The 23745-nt window shown below is 43.2% G+C and overlaps 1 protein-coding gene across 2 annotated transcripts in view; it reads right to left on the bottom strand.

Moving 5' to 3' along the window:
- LOC115477376 (chloride channel protein C-like) overlaps window positions 1-23745 on the bottom strand; it is a 284847-nt gene that overhangs the window by 255777 nt on the left and 5325 nt on the right. For both annotated transcript variants that reach the window (XM_030214217.1, XM_030214225.1), the window contains exon 2: window positions 8780-8909. In XM_030214217.1, the coding sequence (XP_030070077.1) occupies window positions 8780-8909 (130 nt within the window). The remainder of the gene's footprint in view (window positions 1-8779; window positions 8910-23745) is intronic.

Genomic DNA, 23745 nt, shown 5'->3' with positions numbered 1-23745 from the left:
ACCCTCTGATAGAGTACTTAGTTTTTACCTTGAATATATCTTACTAAAAAAGGTATTGTACCCCATTCAACCAGCTCTGAGCTAAAGTTGTTTTCAGATTCACGGAGACTCTTTGCCATTGGGGCAGAACCTCTGATCTACAGTTGACTGTGAGTAAACATTGTGTTATTCAAATAAAGGACTTTCAGAGAGATAGAGTCTTCAGGTGTGAACTGGTGTACCGAGGTTATACGTCAGGATATAAGACTTAGAAGCTACAAGTCTTAGAGGCCTGAACAACCCTTGGCTCCTGCTTTTAGTCTAGCCCTGCTTTTGACTCTTGCTATAGTTAAGCTCCGTGTTTATGCCAAACTCTGTGTTTAGTCAAGCTCTGTTCCTGTTTGTGTAGTTCTTGTCTGTTAATTCTGAGAGTTTATAGAAGACGGCATCATCCCTGATTATTTCACTGCTATGCAACTGTGTCTGCTGCCTCTCAGTCTGCCTGGCCTTTCCCTTCCAGCTATGGATGCTGGTAAGCACATTGCTTCTTTGTTTGTTTCTTAGTCTGCTTAATCCTTTGCCTGCTATGTTTGCTTCCTGGCTCTTGAGCTCTGTTTCTGCCAAGTTCTGTTCCTGTTGTGTGTTTGAACCAGGTTCTGCCCCTGCTATGTGTTTGAGCTACTTCTGTCCCTGCTCTCTGTCAAGCCATGTCCCTTTCAGTATCCTGTTCCCTGTCAAGCCAAGTCCCTTTCAGACTCCTGTTCCAGTGAAGCCAAGCCTCTTCCAGAATCCTGTTCCAGCCAAGCACATTCCAGAATCCTGTTCCAGCCAATCCCGTTTGAGAATCCTGAATCCTGTTTGAGAATCCTGAATCCTGTTCTTGTCTTGTGTATTGTTTTGCTTCTGTTATTCTGTTGCCTAGTTTCTACCCTGTCTTGCCTGTCTAGTTGTGCTTTGTCTTGTCTCTTTCAGTCTGTCCTGTCCAGATCCAGTTCTTGCCTTGTCCTTGTCTTGCCCTTTTCTGGACCCAGTTTTAATCTACTTCCGTGTTTTGCCTTGTCTTGCACTTCTGGGTCCCAGTCCCAGTTTTAATCCAGTTCTGAGTCTTGCCTTATCCTGTATGGGTTCCAATTCTGGCCCCTTTGCCTTCTTTTCATTGTCTCATCTGGATCCGGTCCTTGTTTTGTCCATTTTGTTTAGTTACCTCTGTCCTGTCTTGTTGAGTCTGTTAGTTTATCTTAGTCCAGTCTGTTTTGATTCCTGCTTGTGCCAGCCCAGGTGATTTGTCTGCCAAAGCACCAGCTTTGGTCCAAGGGCTCACCATTCCTGACAGTTGTGACAACTTGCTCCGTTCCAGATCCCTGCACTGTTGCCCTTCTTCAGTTTTTCTGGCCGCCGGCAATGTCAGTGAGGTAAGCACACTGTCTTTGGAGGCCCCAGAAGCTCTCCCTCTGTTGTAGCTTCCCATGGCTCCTGCTGACAGGAAATTGTAGCAGAGGGAAAGCTTCCATGTTGCCAAATGCAATGTACTAACCTAACTGACGCTGCCAGCAGCCCGGAAAATTGAAGAAGGGTAGTGGTGCAGGGAGCAGGTCAGCCAGTAGAGCCCAAAACACAGGCACTTGACTGGTCATCAGGGTTGTGGGGGCCTGAAGCTGGAATGGGGGGACCCAAGGCCCCCATGTAGCTATGCCATTGCCATGCAAATGAAAACTCATAGTCACATTTTTTCAGGTATATCAGAAGCAGGAAGCCTGTGAGGGAATCCGTGGGACTGTTAAATCATGGAGGAGAAAAAGGGACACTCATAAGTACATAAGTAATGCCTCCCTGGGAAAAGACCAAAGGTCCATCGAGCCCAGCATCCTGTCCATGACAGCGGCCAATCCAGGCCAAGGGCACCTGGCGAGCTTCCCAAACGTACAAACATTCTATACATGTTATTCCTGGAATTGTGGATTTTTCCCAAGTCCATTTAGTAGTGGTTTATGGACTTGTCCTTTAGGAAACCGTCTAGTACATAAGTACATAAGTAATGCCATACTGGGAAAAGACCAAGGGTCCATCGAGCCCAGCATCCTGTCCACGACAGCGGCCAATCCAGGCCAAGGGCACCTGGCAAGCTTCCCAAACGTACAAACATTCTATACATGTTATTCCTGGAATTGTGGATTTTTCCCAAGTCCATTTAGTAGCGGTTTATGGACTTGTCCTTTAGGAAACCGTCCAACCCCTTTTTAAACTCTGCTAAGCTAACCGCCTTCACCACTTTCTCCGGCAACGAATTCCACAGTTTAATTATACGTTGGGTGAAGAAAAATTTTCTCCGATTTGTTTAAAAATTTACTACACTGTAGTTTCATCGCATGCCCCCTAGTCCTTGTATTTTTGGAAAGCGTGAACAGACGCTTCACATCCACCTGTTCCACTCCACTCATTATTTTATATACCTCTATCATGTCTCCCCTCAGCCGTCTCTTCTCTAAGCTGAATAGCCCTAGCCTCCTTAATCTTTCTTCATAGGGATGTCGTCCCATCCCCGTTATCATTTTAGTCGCCCTTCGCTGCACCTTTTCCAATTCTACTATATCTTTCTTGAGATGCGGCGACCAGAATTGAACACAATACTCAAGGTGCGGTCACACCATGGAGCGATACGACTGCATTAAAACATCCTCACACCTGCTTTCCATACCTTTCCTAATAATACCCAACATTCTATTCGCTTTCCTAGCCGCAGCAGCACACTGAGCAGAAGGTTTCAGTGTATTATCGACGACGACGACGACACCCAGATCCCTTTCTTGGTCCGTAACTCCTAACGTGGAACCTTGCATGACGTAGCTATAATTCGGGTTCTTTTTTCCACATGCATCACCTTGCACTTGCTCACATTAAACGTCATCTGTCATTTAGCCGCCCAGTCTCCCAGTCTCGTAAGGTCCTCTTGTAATTTTTCACAATCCTGTCGCGATTTAACAACTTTGAATAACTTTGTGTCATCAGCAAATTTAATTACCTCGCTAGTTACTCCCATCTCTAAATCATTTATAAATATATTAAAAAGCAGCGGTCCTAGCACAGACCCCTGAGGAACCCCACTAACTACCCTTCTCCATTGTGAATACTGCCCATTTAACCCCACTCTCTGTTTCCTATCCTTCAACCAGTTTTTAATCCACAATAGGACATTTCCTCCTATCCCATGACCCTCCAATTTCCTCTGTAGCCTTTCATGAGGTACCTTGTCAAATGCCTTTTGGAAATCCAGATACACAATATCAACTGGTTCCCCTTTGTCCACATGTTTGTTTACTCCTTCAAAGAATTGAAGTAAATTGGTCAGGCAAGATTTCCCCACACAAAAGCCGTGCTGACTCGGTCTCAGTAATCCATGTCCTCGGATGTGCTCTCTAATTTTGTTTTTAATAATAGCCTCTACCATTTTCCCTGGCACTGACGTCAGACTCACCGGTCTATAATTTCCCGGATCTCCCCTGGAGCCTTTTTTAAAAATCGGTGTTACATTGGCCACCCTCCAATCTTCCGGTACCACGCTCAATTTTAAGGATAAGTTGCATATCACTAGCAGTAGCTCCGCAAGCTCATTTTTCAGTTCTATCAGTACTCTAGGATGAATACCATCCGGTCTAGGAGATTTGCTACTCTTCAGTTTGCTGAACTGCCCCATTACGTCCGCCAGGTTTACCGTGAAGTCAGTAAGTTTCTCCGACTCGTCCGCTTGAAATACCATTTCCGACACCGGTGTCCCACCCAAATCTTCCTCGGTGAAGACCGAAGCAAAGAATTCATTCAGTCTCTCCGCTACGTCTTTGTCTTCCTTGATCGCCCCTTTTACCCCTCAGTCATCCAGCAGCCCAACCAATTCATTTGCCGGCTTCCTGCTTTTAATATACCGAAAATTTTTTTACTATGTTTTATTGCCTCTAATGGTATCTTATTTTCATAATCCCTCTTGGCCTTCTTTATCTGCGCCTTGCATTTGCATTGACACTCCTTATGCTGCTTCTTGTTATTTTCAGACGGTTCCTTCTTCCAATTTCTGAAGGCGTTTCTTTTAGCCCTAATAGCTTCCTTCACCTCACTTTTCAACCAGGCCGGCTGTCTTTTGGACTTCCGTCTTTCTTTTCTAATTCGCGGAATATGTATGGCCTGGGCCTCTAGGATGGTATTTTTGAACAGCGTCCACGCCTGTTGTTCAGTTTTTACTCTCTCAGTTGCCCCCCCTAAGTTTTTTTTTTACCATTCTTCTCATTTTATCATAGTCTCCTTTTTTAAAGTTAAACGCTAACGTATTTGACTTTCTGTGTACAGTTACTTCAAGGTCGATATCAAAACTGATCATATTATGATCACTGTTATCAAGCGGCCCCAGTACCATAACGTCCCTCACCAGATCATGCGCTCCACTAAGGACCAAGTCTAGAAATTTTCCTTCTCTCGTCTGCTCCTGCACCAGCTGCTCCATAAAGCTGTCCTTGATTTCATCAAGGAATTGTACCTCTGTAGCGTGTCCCGATGTTACATTTACCCAGTCTATATTTGGATAATTGAAGTCACCCATTATTATCACATTGCCCATTTTGTTCGCGTCTCTGATTTCTTTTATCATTTCTGCGACTACCTGCTCGTCCTGGCGAGGCGGACGGTAGTACACTCCTATCACCGTTTTTTTCCCTTTTATACATGGAATTTCAACCCACAATGATTCAAAGGTGTGACTTGTGTCCTGCTGAATTTGTAATCTATCTGAGTCAAGGCTCTCGTTAATATACAATGCTACCCCTCCACCAGTCCGGTCCACCATATCACTACGATATACTTTGTACCCCGGTATGACAGTGTCCCACTGGTTATCCTCCTTCCACCAGGTCTCAGTAATGCCTATTATATCCAATTTTTCATTTAGTGCAATATATTCCAACTCTCCCATCTTATTTCTTAGACTCCTAGCATTTGCATATAGACATTTCAGAGTATGTTTGTTGTTCCTATTTGCATGATGCTTAGTACCTGACACTATTGATTTGCCATCTTTTGTCTGATCTTTAGTTGTATTTAAGGGCACCTGGCCTACCACGGTCTGTTGTGCAACCTCACTATCCAGAAACCCTATCTTCCCTGTTTGTGAGGTATCTTTGCAAGATACCTTTTCCCGAACCATGCGCTTTTGAGCGACTGTCGGCCTTCCCCCCATTTCTAGTTTAAAAGCTGCTCTATCTCCTTTTTAAATGCCGACGCCAGCAGCCTGGTCCCACCCTGGTTAAGGTGGAGCCCATCCTTTCGGAATAGGCTCCCCCTTCCCCAGAATGTTGCCCAGTTCCTAACAAATCTAAAACCCTCCTCCCTGCACCATCGTCTCATCCATGCATTGAGACTCCGGAGCTCTGCCTGTCTCTTGGGCCCTGCACGTGGAACAGGTAGCATTTCAGAAAATGCTACCCTAGAGGATCTGGATTTGATCTTTCTACCTAAGAGCCCAAATTTGGCTTCCAGAACCTCTCTCCCACATTTTCCTATGTCATTGGTACCCACATGTACCAAGACAGCGGACTCCTCCCCAGCACTATCTAGAATCCTATCTAGGTGACGCGTGAGGTCCGCCACCTTCGCACCAGGCAGGCAAGTCACCAGGCGATCCTCACGTCCACCAGCCACCCAGCTATCTATATGCCTAATGATCGAATCACCAACTACAACCGCTGTCCTAACCTTTCCCTCCCGGGCAGCACTTGGAGACATATCCTCGGTGTGAGAGGATAGTACATCCCCTGGTGGGCAGGTCCTGGCTACAGGAGTACTTCCTACTTCACCAGGGTGATGCTCTCCTTCTAGGAGACCTCCCTCCTCCAAGGTAGCACAAGGGCTACTAGACTGGAGGTGGGATTTCTCTACAACATCCCTGTAGGTCTCCTCTATGTACCTCTCTGTCTCCCTCAGCTCCACCAAGTCTGCTACTCTAGCCTCAAGAGAACAGGCACGTTCTCTAAGAGCTAGGAGCTCTTTGCATCGGGCGCAAACATATGACATCTCACCAACTGGGAGATGTCTAGCCCCTTTTTAAACTCTGCTAAGCTAACCGCCTTCACCACTTTCTCCGGCAACAAATTCCAGAGTTTAATTACACGTTGGGTGAAGAAACATTTTCTCCGATTTGTTTTAAATTTACTACACTGTAGTTTCATCGCATGCCCCCTAGTCCTGGTATTTTTGGAAAGCGTGAACATGCTTCACATCCACCTGTTTCACTCCACTCAATATTTTATATAGCTCTATCATGTCTCCCCTCAGCCGTCTCTTCTCCAAGCTGAAAAGCCCTAGCCTCCTTAGTCTTTCTCCATAGGGAACTCGTCCCATCCCCGCTATCATTTTAGTCACCCTTCGCTGCACCTTTTCCAATTCTACTATATCTTTCTTGAGATGCGGCGACCAGAATTGAACACAGTACTCAAGGTGCGGTCACACCATGGAGCAATACAATGGCATTATAACATCCTCACACCTGTTTTCTATACCTTTCCTAATGATACGCAACATTCTATTCGCTTTCCAAGCCGCAGCAGCACACTGAGCAGAAGGTTTCAGTGTATTATCGACGACGACACCCAGATCCCTTTCTTGGTCCATAACTCCTAATGTGGAACCTTGCATGACATAGCTATAATTCGGGTTCTTTTTTCCCATATGCATCACCTTGTACTTGCTCACATTAAACATCATCTGCCATTTAGCCGCCCAGTCTCCCAGTCTCCCAGTCTCTTAAGGGCCTTCTGTAATTTTTCACAATCCTCAGAGAGGACAAGGCCATAACGGAGTGATTGAATTAATTTTTTGCTTCAGTCTTTATGGAAGAAGATGTAAGAGATATACCTATACCGGAAATTGTTTTCAGGGGTGACAATGCAGAGGAACTGAAAGAATTTTTGGTGAACTTAGAAGATGAATAAGCCAAATTGACAAGTTAAAGATTGATAAATCACCTGGATTGGATGGCGAACAGCCCAGGGTATTGAAAGAAATCAAGCATGAAATTGCTGATCTTCTGCTAGTGACCTGTCGTTAAATCGTCCGTACTATCTGAAGACTAGAAAGTGGCGAATGTGACGTCAATTTCTAAATAAGGTTCCAGGGGTGATCCGGGAAATTACAGACCGGTAAGCCTGACTTCAGTGCCAGGCAAAATAGTGGAAACTGTGAAGAAACAGTGTGTTTTAAGCCTGTAAAATGTGTTAGATATTTTTCTGTTTAATTATGTCCTGAAGTGTATTTTTCCTATTTGACCAGCAGGTGGTGTTTCTTTGCTGTAAAGCTGTTATAGGGAAGTGAATGTTCTTTTTCTTTAACACAAGCAGGAAGCAAACAGCAGTAAGCTGATCACCACATCTTCCAGCAATGAGTTCCAGAGCTTAACTGTTCTCTGAGTGAAAAAATATTTCCTCGTATTTATTTTTAATAGTATTTCCTTGTAATTTCATTGTGTCCCCTGGTCTTTGTACTTTTTGAAAGAGTGAAAAATTGATTCACTTTTACCCGTTGTAATCAACTCAAGATTTTGTAGACCTCAATCATATCCCCCCTCAGCTGTCTCTTTTCCAAGCTGAAGCTTAATATGGAAAAAAAAATCCTTATCCTTGGCCAAACCTGCAATCCTGCCACTTTATTTTGAAAAAAAAAAAAGACCAAAAATCTCACAGTCCTGATTGGACAGTTTGGAATCCACCATGGTTTTAGTAGCAACTAGACTATGCATAATTTTAAAAAAAAACATTTATATGTGACAGATTATCCACCCTCTGTCATTTATGATATTATCATATATCATTAACAGATGTAGTTTTCATTCTTAGGTACATTGCATTGTGCCGTGGTTCAGAAATTCAATAAATTATTAAAGTTGAATAAGGTCTGTCATGAAAAGCCTAACATCTGCCGGGGGTTACCCTGTGGCCACCTGAAGGATCTGCCCAGCCCTGCCCATTCTTGCCTGCACTTGGGCTCGTGCTGTATCTAGCACCCTCCACCCACTGACTGGGTCCTACTTGCCTCTGGGCTAGTCTTCCACTTTCAGGTTATTCTCTGGTGATTTCTAGGACACTGGAGCCACACTCCAGGGATTCCATAGTTCCCAGAAAGCACCCAAAAACCCAAATCAGGATTCTTAGTCAGTCCAGGACAGCTGAGTCAATAGACTAAATAAGGTAGCGCTTTAGAAGTGTCAAGTAGTAGTAGTAGTTTATTGGCATAGAAATTGAAAAGTGAACAGAAAAAGGTGAAATCAGCAAGCAATAACAGGTAACTGAATATGGATCAATTATAAAACTATCTAAACATGTATTTACTACCTAGGTAGTACCTGGGGAGTTCAGGAAGTACAGCTGCTTACAGGTTATAACATAACTGCTCACTGGGCCTCAGCAAAGAGATCTTTCTCTCTCTGCTCCCTGGCTGAGACTGGGGAAAATCCAGTACCTTCAGGCTAGATTTGACATCAAGGGCCAATCAGAGCCCAGGGCATCAGTTTTGAAAGTAGCTGCCCAATGGTACTGCAGATTGACTTTCCATAAGCTGAAACTGGAAGAGAGAAAGTATTTTTCTGCAACAGCTTTAAAACTCAAAACAAGCGCCATCTGCTGGCCAAGTAGGAGAAATACACTTCATGAAATAATAGTTTTCAGGTTCAGAAACCCACTGTTTCATCACAAGCTCTAATTTGCATTATTTCTAATATTCAACCTACAGAAAATAAACTACTATTATTTATTTTCTACATCAAACTCACCTTAATATATGTTTCAGCCAGTTCCCATTTGAGGTGAAATAAGTATTCGATAATCTGATGAATAAGGAATCCCATTGTTCCTACCACCATCCCAATAAGTCCCATCAAGAACCATCGATCCCAGTCAGACCTGAAAACAAGAAAACATTATCATTCCTTTTGCTAATGTTAGATTCAGTTATTAAGGCACTGGGTGCCCCTTTTACCAAGCTGTGGCAAAAGGGGGCCAGCGTTGCCATCGGCGAGTGTTTTAGATGCGCGCCGAGACACCCTTTTCCCATAGCTGGTAAAAGGGAATTCTCACTTTCGTACAGGAATGGACGGGCAGCATGTAAAACACTTGCTGCACGACCATTTCAGGGGAAGCCCTTACCTCCACCCACTGAGGTAGCGGTAAGGACTCCCGCATTAACCCGGCGGTAACCAAGCAGCACACAGCACTACCTAATTATTGCCAGGTACACTCCAGCGCTACAAAAATACATTTTTGTAGCACCAGAAATGACGGCATGCTAGGGGTAGGACGTACCACCGAGCTGCTGCCGTAGCCTGGCAGTACTTCTTGTATAGCGAACGGTAAGCCTACGTTGGACTTACCATCGCTTAGTAATGGAGTCCTGAATCATTAAGGGCTCGTTTACTATACTGCATTACGTGCTAATGCATGCTTATTATGGAAAAAAAATGTTTATGACAAAATATATTAAAGCGTTTTACAGTAATTTGCCTGTCAGTATACCCTAATCGTACTTTATTTTTAAGGAGGGGCATGTCATGGCTGGGAATGGCATGTTATGTCATCCAGCTAACACTGTTGCATTAGCATGAGCTAATTGGATAATGCAGGATTAACATGGAAACATTTAGTGCCTCCTAAATAGGAGGCGGTAAATTCTACCACATTCTTGCAAGTTCAACATGATAATGGAAAAATTAGCACAGGACCTGCAAAATGAAAAAAGTCTTATTTTAGGGACCCATTAGAAAACTTCAGGCACAGGCAGCTCCTTGTGACTCTGGGCAAGTCACTTAACCCTCCATTGCCCCATGTAAGTCGCATTGAGCCTGCCATGAGTGGGAAAGCGCGGGGTACAAATGTAACAAAAAATAAAATAAAAAAATTAATGGGCTTAGCACAAAGAAAAATCCCACATTAAAACTTGCTAAGCCCATTTAGTAGTGCATCTTAGTAAAAGGGTTGCTAAGATTCCTTCCTCCCCTTTAAATAAACACAGAATGATCATAAGAACATAAGCGTTGACATACTGGGACAGACTGAAGGTCCATTAAGCCCAGTATCCTGTTTCCAACAATGTCAATGTAACTCTTCTAGACCACTACTTCCCCTGGGTAGAGTTCACACGGTGTGCAAAAGTAAAGGAAAATAAGTAGAAAAGCAGACCAAACACAGTGAAGCGCTATGCAGTTTTATTAAATCTAACGCCCAAAGTGGCCATGTTTTGCCCTTAGGCTGGGCCAGAGGCAGACACTAACAAACAAACAGAATACTTTAAAATCATCAAATTAATTAAAAAATATTTACAAAAGGTAAGTCATTAAAAGAGACAAATCACGCAATTAATAAAACACTGTTTTAATTTTTAAAAAATCAATAAAACTTAAATAGTGACCAGCTTCATATTATTAAAATACATAATCAATGCTAAAAAGATTGACGTCATGCTATTTTTGAGACAGTGAGAATAAGCACCAAAAGGGACTACATACCTATAGGGGATACTGGACAAACGTTCCTCTAATAGCTATAGCTTGTCCAAAAAACCTGAAACAAATATTCTATATTATCAAAAAAAGAAGATTATGTTTGTTTCAGGTTTTTTGGACAAGCTATACTGTAGATAGTAGGGGAGCGTTTGTCCAGCATCCCCTATAGGTATGTAGTCCCTTTTGGTGCTTATTCTCACTGTCTCAAAAATAGCATGACGTCAATCTTTTTAGCATTGATTATGTATTTTAATAATATGAAGTTTGTCAGTTTTTGAGTTTTATTGATTTTTATGCATGTTGAATTATTTATATGCCAAGATTTGCCTGTTTTAATATTGTTATGTGATTTGTCTCTTTAATGATTTATTTATGTATTTATTGCATTTGTATCCCACGTTTTCCCACCTTTTTGCAGGCTCAATGTGGCTTACAATACATCATGGATAGTGGAAATAAGAAGAGAATATACATTTAGTGTTACAGAAGGGTATTGGGTTACATGGTAATGGAATACATGATAGTGGTGTAACAGAATACATTTTTGTAAATATTTTTTACTTGATTTGATTATTTTTAAGTATTCTATTTGATTGTTTCTGCCCCTGATGCACCCTAAGGGCGACACGTGGCCACGTTGGGCATTTGATGTAATAAAACTGAGGAAATTAACATTACAGCATACTATGCAAGCAGAGGTAGGTTTATATAGGGTCTGGCATCTAACGTCATCTGCCTCAGACATCAACCCAATCCCTAACATAGCCAATCAGGACCGAGACCCTGTCACTATCATTCTTGTCCCATCTGCCTCAGACGTCAGCCCAATCCCTGACATAGCCAATCAGGACCGAGACCCTGTCACTACTATACTGGTCCCAGTAGGATCATAACATCACCCCACACACACACATACACACACACACACACCTTCAAGGGCTCCCTCTACCTCGGGTCCGGGGTTTAGAAAGAGTTGATGGAAAGGTCTGACCAACTGATAAAGCATCTACTTCTACAAAGAATGTTTTCGCTGGATTAAGATGTTGTAAGATTGGTCTCAGGAGGCTTGCAAAGCATTTGAGAATCTCAAGCAGGCTATTGTAGCAGCACCAATGACGAGCGTCAGCATCCTTTCTAGTCAGAGCAGTGACTAGGAGGAGCAGCCAGCAAAGAATTATTCTGAATAAATTGCTTCTAATAATTGGCAAATCCTAGGAAGTGTTAGAATGCTTTATACCCTGTGGGCTGTTGCCACCGCAAAATTGTGGATAATTTACTGGGATCCATCCACAGTCCTTGGTTCGAAATAATATATCCTAAAAAAGGCAGTTCAGAATGGTGAAATTCACATTTCTCTAGTTTCACAAACAATTGGTTCTCTCTCAACCGCTGCAGTACAGTCTTCACATGATCATTGCTTTCTTCAGAAGATCTAGAAAATATAAGAATATCATCTAGGTAGACCATAACAAATTTATACAAGAGGTCTCTAAAAATATCATTCATGAAGGACTGAAACACAGCTGGGGCATTAGCCAAGCCAAAGGGCATCACTAAATACTCATAGTGCCCGTCACGAGTGTTAAAAGCAGTCTTCCACTCATCACCCTCTCTTATCCGAATGAGGTTGTAGGCCCCGTGAAGATCCAACTTGGAGAATATTTGGGGTCCTTGAAAACAATCAAACATCTCAGAGATGAGTGGCAATGGATATTTGTCCTTCACCGTAATAGCATTGAGAACTCTGTAGTCAATAAAGAGTGTAGACTTCCATCTTTTTTCTCCACAAAGAAAAATCCTGCACCAGCTGGGGATTTCAAGGGACGAATGAACCCTCGGGCGAGGTTATCCTGTATATAATTAGACATCGCTTCATTTCTGGTGAGACAAAGGGGACACTCGACCCCGAGGGGGCTCTGTTCCCGGCATCAATTCAATAACACAATCATAGGAGCGATGGGGAGGTAAAGTTTCAGTTCTTCATTTAGAAAAGACATCTTTAAAGGGATGATACATGGCTGGTAACATTACATCTGTTTGTGCCAAAGGAAGTAACAATTGCAATGGAGATACTTTATCCAAGCAAACTTCATGGCAAGCTGGTCCCCATGCCAACAATTGACTCTGCTCCCAATCAATGCAGGGATTATGCAAATGAAGCCATTTTAACCCTAGAATAATGGAATTAATAGCTGATGGAAGTACATAAAAGGAGATGAACTCCTTATGTATGACCCCTACTCGTACCGTAATGGGCACGGTTCTGGTGCACAAGATTCCTTGGACAAGACCAAACACTGACAACACTGAAATGGGAGGCATCAACGTCTGGGTAGGAATTTGTTGGTGCCGTATTAGGTTTTCACTGATGAAATTACCACCAGCACCAGAGTCAGTTAGAGCTTCCACAAAGGGGTCACCCTTCACTGACAACAAAACTGGTACCAAAACTTGTGTCAGTGGAGAAAAAAGTTTTTGCCCAGATCCTGTCTCCCCAGCTAGGATCAGGGCTGCAGGATTTCTCAATTTCAATACCTTTGGGCAATCACAAACAAAATGTTCCTTTATTCCACAATAAAGGCAGAGACCCTGGGAACGTCTTTGTTGCTTCTCCTGGGCCGAAGTAACTATATGTTCGACCTGCATAGGCTCTGATCCATCACATGAGATATGAGGCTGGGAAGGAGGGCTCTTATGTCAAAACTTCAGATCAGTTCACCCAAACTGCTGACTGGCCAGATGCTCACTGGCACGTTCACTGAAATCAATGTCCACCTGGGTACAGAGACAAATGAGGTCATCCAGGTTGGAGGGTATCTCCCGACCAGCCAGTTCGTCCTTAATAGTGGGGGAAACTCCATGCCAGAATATGGCAGTAAGACTGTGATTGTCCCATCCCAGTTCAGCTGCCAGGGTTTAGAAGTGAATGGCGTATTCGCCCAGGAAAAGCCGACTCTCGAACAGATTCAATAATTGGGTAGCCGCAGACGAAGCCTTCCCAGATTCTTCAAAAATAAGATGAAATTGTTCCAAGAACTCCGTCAAACTATTCAATATGGGGGTCCTTCTCCACCCATAAAGGTGAGGCCCAAGCAACAGCGGATCCCGAGAGCAAGGAGATAATGTACGCTACCTTTGCTCAATCCATGGGAAAATCTCGGACTTGCAACTCAAACACAATTTGGCCTTAAGAAAACCATGATGAGTCTTAGTACCACCATCATAATGAGAGGGCTGGGCTACACGAATGCCTGTCCCACCCATTGTGGGGTTTTGTGGCCTGGGAGACTAAGGATTCCCAATAGTTCCACTAGTAGTTGCAGTAGCCGAAAGAGTGTCTACCCGTTGATTCAATGCATCAGCGGCTCCCATAAACTGTTGAAACTGAGCATGTAGTTGCTGAAGTAACTGCATAGCAGAGGGCTTGGTTGAGCTCATGGCTCTAATGTTCTGTTGTGTTTGGTCATGAGCCCTTGGACCTAGGCCGAGGCCTAGGGAAGACCTAGGCTGAAGCTTAGGGCAGACTGAGTCCATGCTAGTATAGAAACAAAAGGCAGGTATTCGGAGAATAAAACCGGAGTAGGGCGGACTTCTACGGTCTGTACCCTGAAAAAGGCAGAGACAAATCAAACTCAGATATACATATAAAGTATTACATACCATGTAAAATGAGTTTATCTTGTTGGGCAGACTTGATGGACCATTCAGGTCTTTATCTGCCGTCATTTACTATGTTACTATGTTACTTCTCTTCTAATACTTAAAAGCTAATCTCCAGGATATCCTCTCATTTATATCGTTAGTATTATGCCAGCGTCTCTCCAGGCTTTGGCAATCTTGTTTCAAAACCTTAAGATCAGCAGAAAACCATGTGATTTCCTATAGGAACTAACCTTCTTAGTAACCAAAGGTGAAATTTGATCTAAAATTGCTAAGGAAGCCGAATCCCAACAAGATTTAACTGAATTAGTATTTAAATCTAGTGATGGCAATACATCAATCATCTCTGACCAGTAAAGAGCATCATTGATCTTGCACTTAGTGGAGACCAATTTAGGCAGTCGCCTTACAATTGGTTTATCTAAGCAAACATTCAGAGCAAATTCTAATTGAAAATGGTCAGGCCAAGGAATTGCTGACAAAACAAATGTGCCAAGTTAGAAGTATAGATTGCAAGACGCTCTAAAGTATGGCCCTTCTCATGCATAGCGCCATGTTCCAACAAAGTCAAATCACAAGACTGTTAAAAAGCTTTAAAATTTACAACATTTGAGTCAGTATTATCTTCCAAATACAGGTTCAGATCACCTATAATTATCAGTCTTGTGAACTGACAAAATGCCTGAGCTATGATATCTATCAACACAGATTCTGCCTTGAACAATAATCCCAAAGGGTGGTATATTAAAAGCAGACCTACTGCATTAGACCCAATAGTAAAATCATATTGAAACTTACATAACATACATTCCAGTTTAGGAGGAACTCCTGAATTGGCCAATGACAAGTTAAAAAGAAAAACTCTTGTACAGCACAGTCAAGCCACCACCTTTCTTGTCCCGCCTGGGAGAATGGAGAAAGCCATACCCCAGCAAGCACAAGTGGGAAATTGCAGGATTGTCCTGCTCAGTTAGCCAGGTTTTAGAAATAAACAAAAAAACCTAAACCCTAAGTCAAAAGGTCTTGTAATAAAAAAAGCTTATTATTCACAGACCTAGCATTAACATAGAGAGCAGGAACCGTGTAATTCACCACAAGGGAGGGGATCCCTAACTCTTGATTTGATAAAATAATTATTCCTGTAGTTAAAAGGAGCCGATTTCCCACCAGCATTTGAATAACGAGACTTATTCTGATGGAAGGCAACCTGTTCCCTATATTTACATCAATACTACGTGAACAGACAAGTGAGCAATCAACCAAATACCTACAATGACATGTTTTTCACACATAAATTGTGGTATCCAACTATAGAATTGCCCCCATAGAGTACAATTATTCATTCATAAAGAACATTCCCAATCAACCAATAAAATCCCAGCAATGATACAGATCAGAAGGAAAATTACAGAAACATTCTGTTCACTGTCTGGTGTCACAGCAGTGAGAGCAAGGAGTAGGGCTGGGCCAACAGACTCCAGTAGGCAAATGTATCACAGCAGGTTTTATTAATAAGCGGCGGTTCTCATGGAAAAGACCCAACATGGCTCCATGTTTTGGTGATGAAACGTCTGCCTCAGGGGTTATGTACCCTGCTTCAGCAGCAAACAATTCTTGCAGAAAAATGTAGGGGGTCTTTTTATTAAAGCTCAGCTCAAGTTATCTGTAGCAGGGCCCATTTTATTCCTATGAGCCCTGCTGCTTTAGCAAAAGACCCCTGTAGTGCTTAGCCAACAAAAGACACCCATAAAGAGCTCACTTGAAGCACAAGTGAGCGATTTTAGCTATGCTCAGGAGAGCCCACTGTATTACATTACAGATTCATGAGCCAGTGCCTTCAAGAGTGACTTGCCCAGAGCCACAAGGAGCTGCAGTGGGGAAAAAAATAAATAACATAGCTTTAATTGGGCGATTAATGGTGATTAAAATTTTAATCGAAATGCAGCCCTATTTACACTTGATACATCCTTTCTTCTCCCGATAGTGAAGTTGCAAACGAGATCATAGTAGATCAGGTGTCTTTAAATAAAATAAAAATCAGACAAAAGATTGCAAATTCATACTGTCAAGTACTAAGCATGATGTAAATAGGAACATCAAACATAGTTTGAAATGTCTATACTACTACTACTATATGTGAATGCCAGAAGCCTAAGAAATAAGATGGGAGAGTTAGAATATATTGCACTAAATGAAAAATTAGATATAATAGGCATCTCTGAGACCTGGTGAAAGGAGGATAACCAGTGGGACACTATCATACCAGGGTACAAATTATATCGTAGTGATAGGGTGGATCAAATTGGTGGAGGGGTAGCAAGGAGGGCCTTGAATCAAATAGATTGAAAATTCTGCAGGAAACAAAACACATCTTGGAATCCCTATGGATTGAAATTCCATATGTAAAGGGGGAAAGGATAGTGATAGGAGTGTACTACCATCCACCCGGCCAGGATGAACAGACAGATGTAGAAATGTTGTCGGAAATTAGGGAGGCAAACAAACTGGCAACACAATAATAATGGATGATTTCAATTACCGCGATATTGACTGGGTAAATGTAACATCAGGGCATGCTAGGGAGGTAAAATTCTTTGACGAAATCAAGGACTGCTTTATGGAGCAGCTGGTATAGGAGCCAACAAGAGAGAGAAAAATTCTAGACCTAGTCCTTAGTGGAGCGCATGATCTGGTGCAGGAGGCAATGATGATGGGGCCGCTTGATAACAGTGATCATAAAATGATCAGATTTGATATTAGCTTTGGAGTAAGTATACACAGGAAATCCAATACAGAATTTAACTTTCAAAAAGGACACTATGATAAAATGAGAAGAATGGTAAAAAAAACTTAGAGGAGCAGCTGCGAGCGTCAAAAATTTACATCAGGTGTGGATGCTGTTCAAAAATGCCATCCTAGAAGCCCAGGCCAAATATATTCTGTGTATTAAAAAAGGAGGGAGGAAGACCAAACGACAGCCGGCATGGTTAAAAAGTGAGGTGAAGGGGGGAGGAAGTGACATCACGCCTGATGGATGCCTGAAAATCTAGCTCTCACATTTTTCTGCCTTAACTAGCAAAATCCATCCTCATCCACTGTTCATTTTGGCTTTGCATTACCCTGAGTTGGTGACTGGAAGTCATACCTGGAGATGAGTAAAATTCCATCGTCGCAGCGTAAGGAGGCTGAGCGCCATTCCGTGAGGCAAGCGGGAAAGGGCCCTACACACCATGCGTCTCCTGCCCCCAGTCTCTCCTCCAACTCTGACTCCGTGTCTTCTCTTCTTGAGCTGCAGCTCACTGCTTCAATAAGGAATCTTCCGAAGGAACTAACGAAATGTCTGGCTGAGATTCGCACTGAGATAAAGGCTTCGAAAGAGGAAATTCTCGAGCCTATGGACGCTATATGTTTGGATTTAAGAGAGCTTGGAGGTCTAGTGGAGGACCTGGAGGAGCAGGCAGATGAGCAGGTTGAACGTGTCTCTGCGATTGATTCCCGCATTTCCCAGCTGGTCACTCAGAACGAGGAGCTTCAATACAAGGTCGATGACCTAGAAAATCATGGACACAGGCACAACCTTCAGTTCCATGGGGTGCCTGAAAATAGCGGCGCGGAAGATGTCCCTGCCATAGTACGCTTGCTATGTGTGAAAACCTTGGGCGAGGAGTTGGAAGCAGGAGGAATGGAAATTGACAGAGTGCACAGAGCTCTGGGGAAACCTCTGGAAAATAGACCTAGAGACACTATAGTGAGATTTGCATCTTTTGCTTTTAAGGAGCGGTTACTGTTGCGTTCTCGCCAGCTTTCATCTCTGGAATATAATGAGGCTAAAGTCACTGTCTACCAGGATCTTTCCCTGTTTACACTGGCCCAGAGGCGTGCTATGAAGCCAGTTCTGGACATATTGTTAAAAGAGAAGATCACTTATCGCTGGGCTTTCACCTTTTGCCCTGTGCTTCACGATTGAGGGGAAGCCATGCAGGGTTTGCCATCTCCCTGAAGCTTGGAAGATTCTTCATGCTGCTGGTTTGTCTCCCAGCAATGCTACATCGACTGATTTGGCTCCCTCAACGAAGGCCAAGTTCCAGAAATGGAAAAGGGCTGCTCCAAAGTCTAAGAAATCACTTGTTCCAGCTTGACTTGCTCATGGGTGGCTCTAATGCACAATGTTCTGTAATTATTTTGCCATTTCCTGGGTTTTAGGCCTGGGGGCTTGCCGATTTAATGAGGGGTTCTGATACCAATTGTTTTGTTTAGCAGGTGGATGGATGTAATACTATGTGTGTAATAGCGGGTTGGGGATAGGGGTATGTACCTTTTGGGGTTCTCTGTTTGGTGTATGATGGTGCAAGGGAGGGAGAGGTGAGGAGGGGGGGTAGGGTTAGAAGGGAGGCGGGTGGGGTTAGGGAGGGTTTATTTGTTTGTGGGGGGTGGTTGGTTTTGTTCTTGTTGTCTGGGGTTCTCACTTATCAGTGTGCCTTTTCAGGGACGGTTTATCTTACATCTAATATGAGTAAAGACCTAAAGTTTTTGTCTTATAATGTTAAGGGGCTGAATTCTCCACAAGAGTGCCAAAAATTATTTAAGGAATTGTTGCACTTTAGGCCTCATGTGGTGTTTTTGCAGGAAACCCATCTCAGGAGAGACCATGAGAGATTACTATCGCACCCTCATTACCCTAATGTTTTCTGTGCCTCAGCAGCCGATGCTTCTAAGAAACGGGGAGTGGCTATCTTATTTCACTCATCGCTTCAGATACAAGTAGTTAACCTTAAGCATGACAAAGAGGGTAGGTTCCTACTTTTGAACTTATAAATTAACAATATGATTTTTACTTTAGCTTCTGTCTGCGCACCTAATGACGCCCAAGGGATGTTTTATAAAAAAAACTTGTAGGTACTTTTACTTCTTCTCTCTCTGGTAAATTAATAGTGGGGGGGGGGGGGACTTTAATGCTACATTTCATCCCGCTTTGGACAGATCAGGTCCACCTTCCACTGCGGATACCCAGATATCTTCAGCTTTGTCTAGGTTTGACAGGGATATGGGGATTTCTGATGTGTGGCGGGTGTCTCACCCTACAGTCCGTGATTACTTCTTCTACTCTCATTCTCACGATACTTATTCTCGTATTGACTACTTGTTAGTTGATACATCTCTGACTCACGCGGGGTGGGACTCAGATATAGGTGCCCTTACACTTTCTGATCATGCTCCTGTCTGGGTCCAACTCCCTTCTCTCAGGGACGAGGACAAGGACAGGAGGTGGACGTTGAATACTAGTTTACTAAAGGAAGAAGGGATTTTGGCGAGTTATAGAACTCTTCTACAAGAATATCTTGAAATTAATTTACATTCAGGGCCTTCTCTAGGTGTTGTTGGGGATGCTCTTAAAGCTGTCTCCAGGGGATTCTTTTTGCTAAAAGCCAGTGTTCAGGCTAGGTTACAGCGGGTTGAGGTTGCTAAGTGCCTATCACAATTGTCTCTGTTGGCTGAATCTCACAAGTCCACCCATTCGGTCTCTACCTTGCGAGAAATTCAAGCTCTCCACTTGAAACTGGATCAAATTTACTCTGATCAGCTACAGTTGTTCCTAGGTCAACAGCGTTACAATCACTATGCATATAGTAACAAACCGGGTCGCTCTTTGATGGTGAAACTGCGTCAACACCGAGTGGATTGCACGATTCTTAAATTACGAGGTGATGGAGGTAACTTTTTGATGTCTTCCTTGCAGATTCACTGATTTCATTCGTTTTATCAAACTTTGTATGCCTCGGATGCTTCCATCAGTCCGGATGCCATGAAAAGTTTTCTTTTGTCTTGCTCCTTCCCTACCCTTACTGCAGAGCAGAGAGATGTTCTGGACCGACCTATTCTAGTTGATGAGGATTCTAAAGTCATTAAAGAGCTTCTAGTTGCAAAATCGCCTGGTCTTGATGGTTTACCTAATGATTTTTATATGGCCTTTCGGAATTGGCGCCCTTGTTGACAGAACTTCTTAATGAGGTGATTGCGTGGGCTGAGTTTCCACCATCCATGATGGATGCCTGGATTGCAGTTATTCCCAAGCCGGGCAAAGATAAATCTGAATGTGCTTCTTACCGCCCTATTTTGGTCTTGAACTCTGATATAAAAATTTGGGCTAACGTTTTAGCCAACCGCCTCGCTAAGGTTCTCCCTGATTTAATTCATCCAGATCAGACCGGTTTTATTCCGCAAAGACAGGCCATGGACAATGTACGTCATATGATTAATCTGATTCATGTAACTAGAAAGCAGGATCTTCAGGTTTATCTCCTGGGTTTAGATGCTGAAAAGGCTTTTGACTGAGTTCACTGGCCATTTATGCATCAGGTGCTGGAATGTTTTGGATTTGGTCCGGGCTTTAGAAGATGGATCCAGGCGCTTTATGCTTCCCCTCGTGCATGTGTTCACATTAATGGAGGCAACTCTTCGATGTTTCTCTTATCTAGAGGTACCAGACAGGGATGTCCATTATCCCCAATGTTGTTCACTCTAGTTATGGAACCTCTGGCGATTTCTCTCCGTGCAGACCCTAATATATATGGAATAAATGTGGAGAATAGGGAATATAAATTGGCAATGTTTGCCAATGACATCCTTCTTTCCCTGACTAAACCATTAATTTCTTTGCCTAACCTCATGAAGCGGTTAGCGGCCTATTCTTTAATCTCAGGCTTTAAATTAAATGTCAATAAGTCAGAGGCTGTTCCGTTAGTGATTCCTTCGCAGGTCTTGGAGTCAATCCAGCGTTCTTTCACTTTCAGATGGGTGTCCGGGGGCATTAAGTATCTGGGGGTTACCCTTACTCCTCTTTTCTCAGACTTATTTTCTGCTAACTATCCCCCTCTTTTGAAAGCCATATATAAAGATTTCGAGAGGTGGGATACTTCTGATCTGACTTGGTTTGGCAGGATCGCGACACTAAAAATGAATATTTTGCCTCGTTTGATGTACCTCTTTCAGGTTCTTCCCCTTCAGGTCCCTAGGGGTTTTCTATCTGGTTTACAAGACAGATTGTTTCATTTCATTTGGTGTAATAAGCGCCCTCGTCTGCCTCGCTCCCTACTTTATCGCGACCGGAAGAAAGGGGGTTTGGGAGTCCCCAATGTTTTTTGGTACTACAAGGTGGCTCAGGCTCGTGCTGCTTTTGAATGGTTCCACGCGAATTCTCATAAGCTTTGGGTACACTTAGATCAAGCAGCTGTGGGCCCCTGTCCTCTTTGTGCCCTGATGTGGCTTCCCCGCAGATATAGGACCTTAAGGAGTGATGTATGTCCTTCAATTTCCACAACTTTTTTTCTATTGGGACGCTTTGCTTGCCAAACCTGATTTAATTCTATCCAAATTATCCCCTATTGCTAATAATCCACTTTTTCCTCCTGGTCTTTCTTCTGAGCCATTCTTGAGATGGACGTCTTTTGGCTTGTCGACTTGGGGTCAATTTTTTGATGAGGACCTCTTTATTCCCTTTGACTCTCTGGTTAAGGAATATCCTATTCTTCCCCATGAGGTCTTTGCTTATTCTCAGTTGAAACATTTCCTCACTTCTGCTGCTATTAAGGCAAAAAGTTTGCGGGAAGACTCTGTCAAGATTCTTCAGGCTTGATAACTTGAGGCCCCAATATCTTGGAGTATAACCTTGGCACATCAATCACCTGAAACCTCTATTATTTTTATGAAGTCTCTTTTATTGAATAAATCATGTTCAGAGGTGCTGCTCCAGGACACAGAGACTCCTTAATCTGAGAGCTGATGGGGGTGGAGATCTGAAGAGAGGTAGCTATATTGCAGGGGGGGAAGGATAGTTGAACAGGTAGAAATGGTTCAAATCTGGGTGACTGGAATGTACAATATCTCATTAGGGAGGAGATATTTTCAAGGTAAAAAAAACCAGGTTCGTTACAGGGAGTTTCAGCAGGACAGAGCTGTCTGGAATAAGATGGTACATGCTCCATGTCTCTGGCTAGGTGGTGGGAATGCCTCATGGCTGAAGGGACAAAGAGGTGTTGAGGCTTCACGTGGGTTCAGGGAGGAGCAGATAGAGACCAATAGGGATAGAGCCTGCCATCGGGTAGCAAGGGATGGTCCTAGAGGACGGCTCTCGATTGGAGGGAAAGGTCATACCTGGCTGACCTCCCAGGACAGAGATAGTGAGAATGACCAGGAAATGGTAGCAGGAAGATGAAAGAGCCAAGCTTGGCAGAGACAGAGAGGAGGTCTGGGCAGCCTCACAACCAGTGGTAACAGTTCTTACACAGCCAAACAAGTGTGGTTGCACTGCCTGTGAACTAAATTACCCACAGTGCATTACTCATGTATCTTTGCAGTGAGAAACTGCAGCAATGATAGTCCTTAGAACTGAGAATAACAGTAAAAGCATTACACACATTTTAGGATCAAGTTATAAACTAGCGCGAGGCTGTCGGAGGACAGAACAAACTCTTTTATTGAGGATCTTTGTGAAGATTCTAAAGGCACTAAGGGTCTTATCAAATGTCTTTATTCTTTTCAACGCAAGCAATTGCATCCCTCCTTGGCTCATTGTGTGCGCTGGCATCATGAACTGAGGGTGACTATGGGTGACGATGACTGGTCTTTCCTGGAGAATGGGTTAATGAAGGTGTCGATTTCAACCTCCTTTAAGGAGAATGTAGTTAAAGTGCTCTACAGATGGTATTTGACACCTATACGCCTTCACCACATGTTTCCTAGTGTACCTCCTCTGTGTTGGTGCGGATGTGGCCAACGGGGAACCATGGGCCACATTTGGTGGTCTTGTTTTAAAGTGCGGGCCTTTTGGAAGGCTATACAATATAGATTGCAGAGTTGTTTGTTTAGACCTATTAAGTGGTCTCCTGAATATTTTTTTTAAACCCTGGCCTTACCAAATCTCAGGCATTAATAACTAGATACACTATGGCTGCTGCTAGAGTAACTTTGGCAACACATTGGAAATCTGCTATGGTTCCCCCCTTGGTTAAATGGTAAATCTGTGAAATGGAGAAACTTTGGGCAATCCGCTGTCGTACTATGGTCAAATGGGAGGCTATTTGGGAACCCTTTCTGACACATTGCTCCTGTTAAGGTGGGGGTTCCCCCCCCCCCCCCCCCCACTTTTTTTCTCTTCATTGAGGGCCGGGGTGTTGGGTGGCTGGGGGTGGCTGATTTCCTTTAAAAACCTCAAAAAAGTTGGAAGTTAATCTTGATTTTCAAAAGGCATTTGACAAAGTTCCTCATGAAAGACCCCAGAGGAAATTGGAGAGTCATGGGATAGGAGGTAGTGTCCTATTGTGGGTTAAAAACTGGTTTTAAGATAGAAAACAGAGAGTAAGGTTAAATGGTCAGTATTCTCAATGGAGAAGGGTAGATAGTGGGGTTCCCCAGGGGTCTCTGCTGGGATCGCTGCTGGGACCGCTGCTTTTTAACATATTTATAAATGATCTAGAGATGGGAGTAACTAGTGAGGTAATTACATTTGCTGATGACACAAAGTTACTCAAAGTTGTAAAATCCCAAGAGGTTTGTGAAAAATTACAAGGACCTTACGAGACTGG

This window comes from Microcaecilia unicolor, chromosome 1, assembly GCF_901765095.1.
Source record: "Microcaecilia unicolor chromosome 1, aMicUni1.1, whole genome shotgun sequence".
NCBI lineage: Eukaryota > Metazoa > Chordata > Amphibia > Gymnophiona > Siphonopidae > Microcaecilia > Microcaecilia unicolor.
Note: the sequence above shows the minus strand (reverse complement) of the source record. Positions and strands in the feature narration are given on the sequence as shown.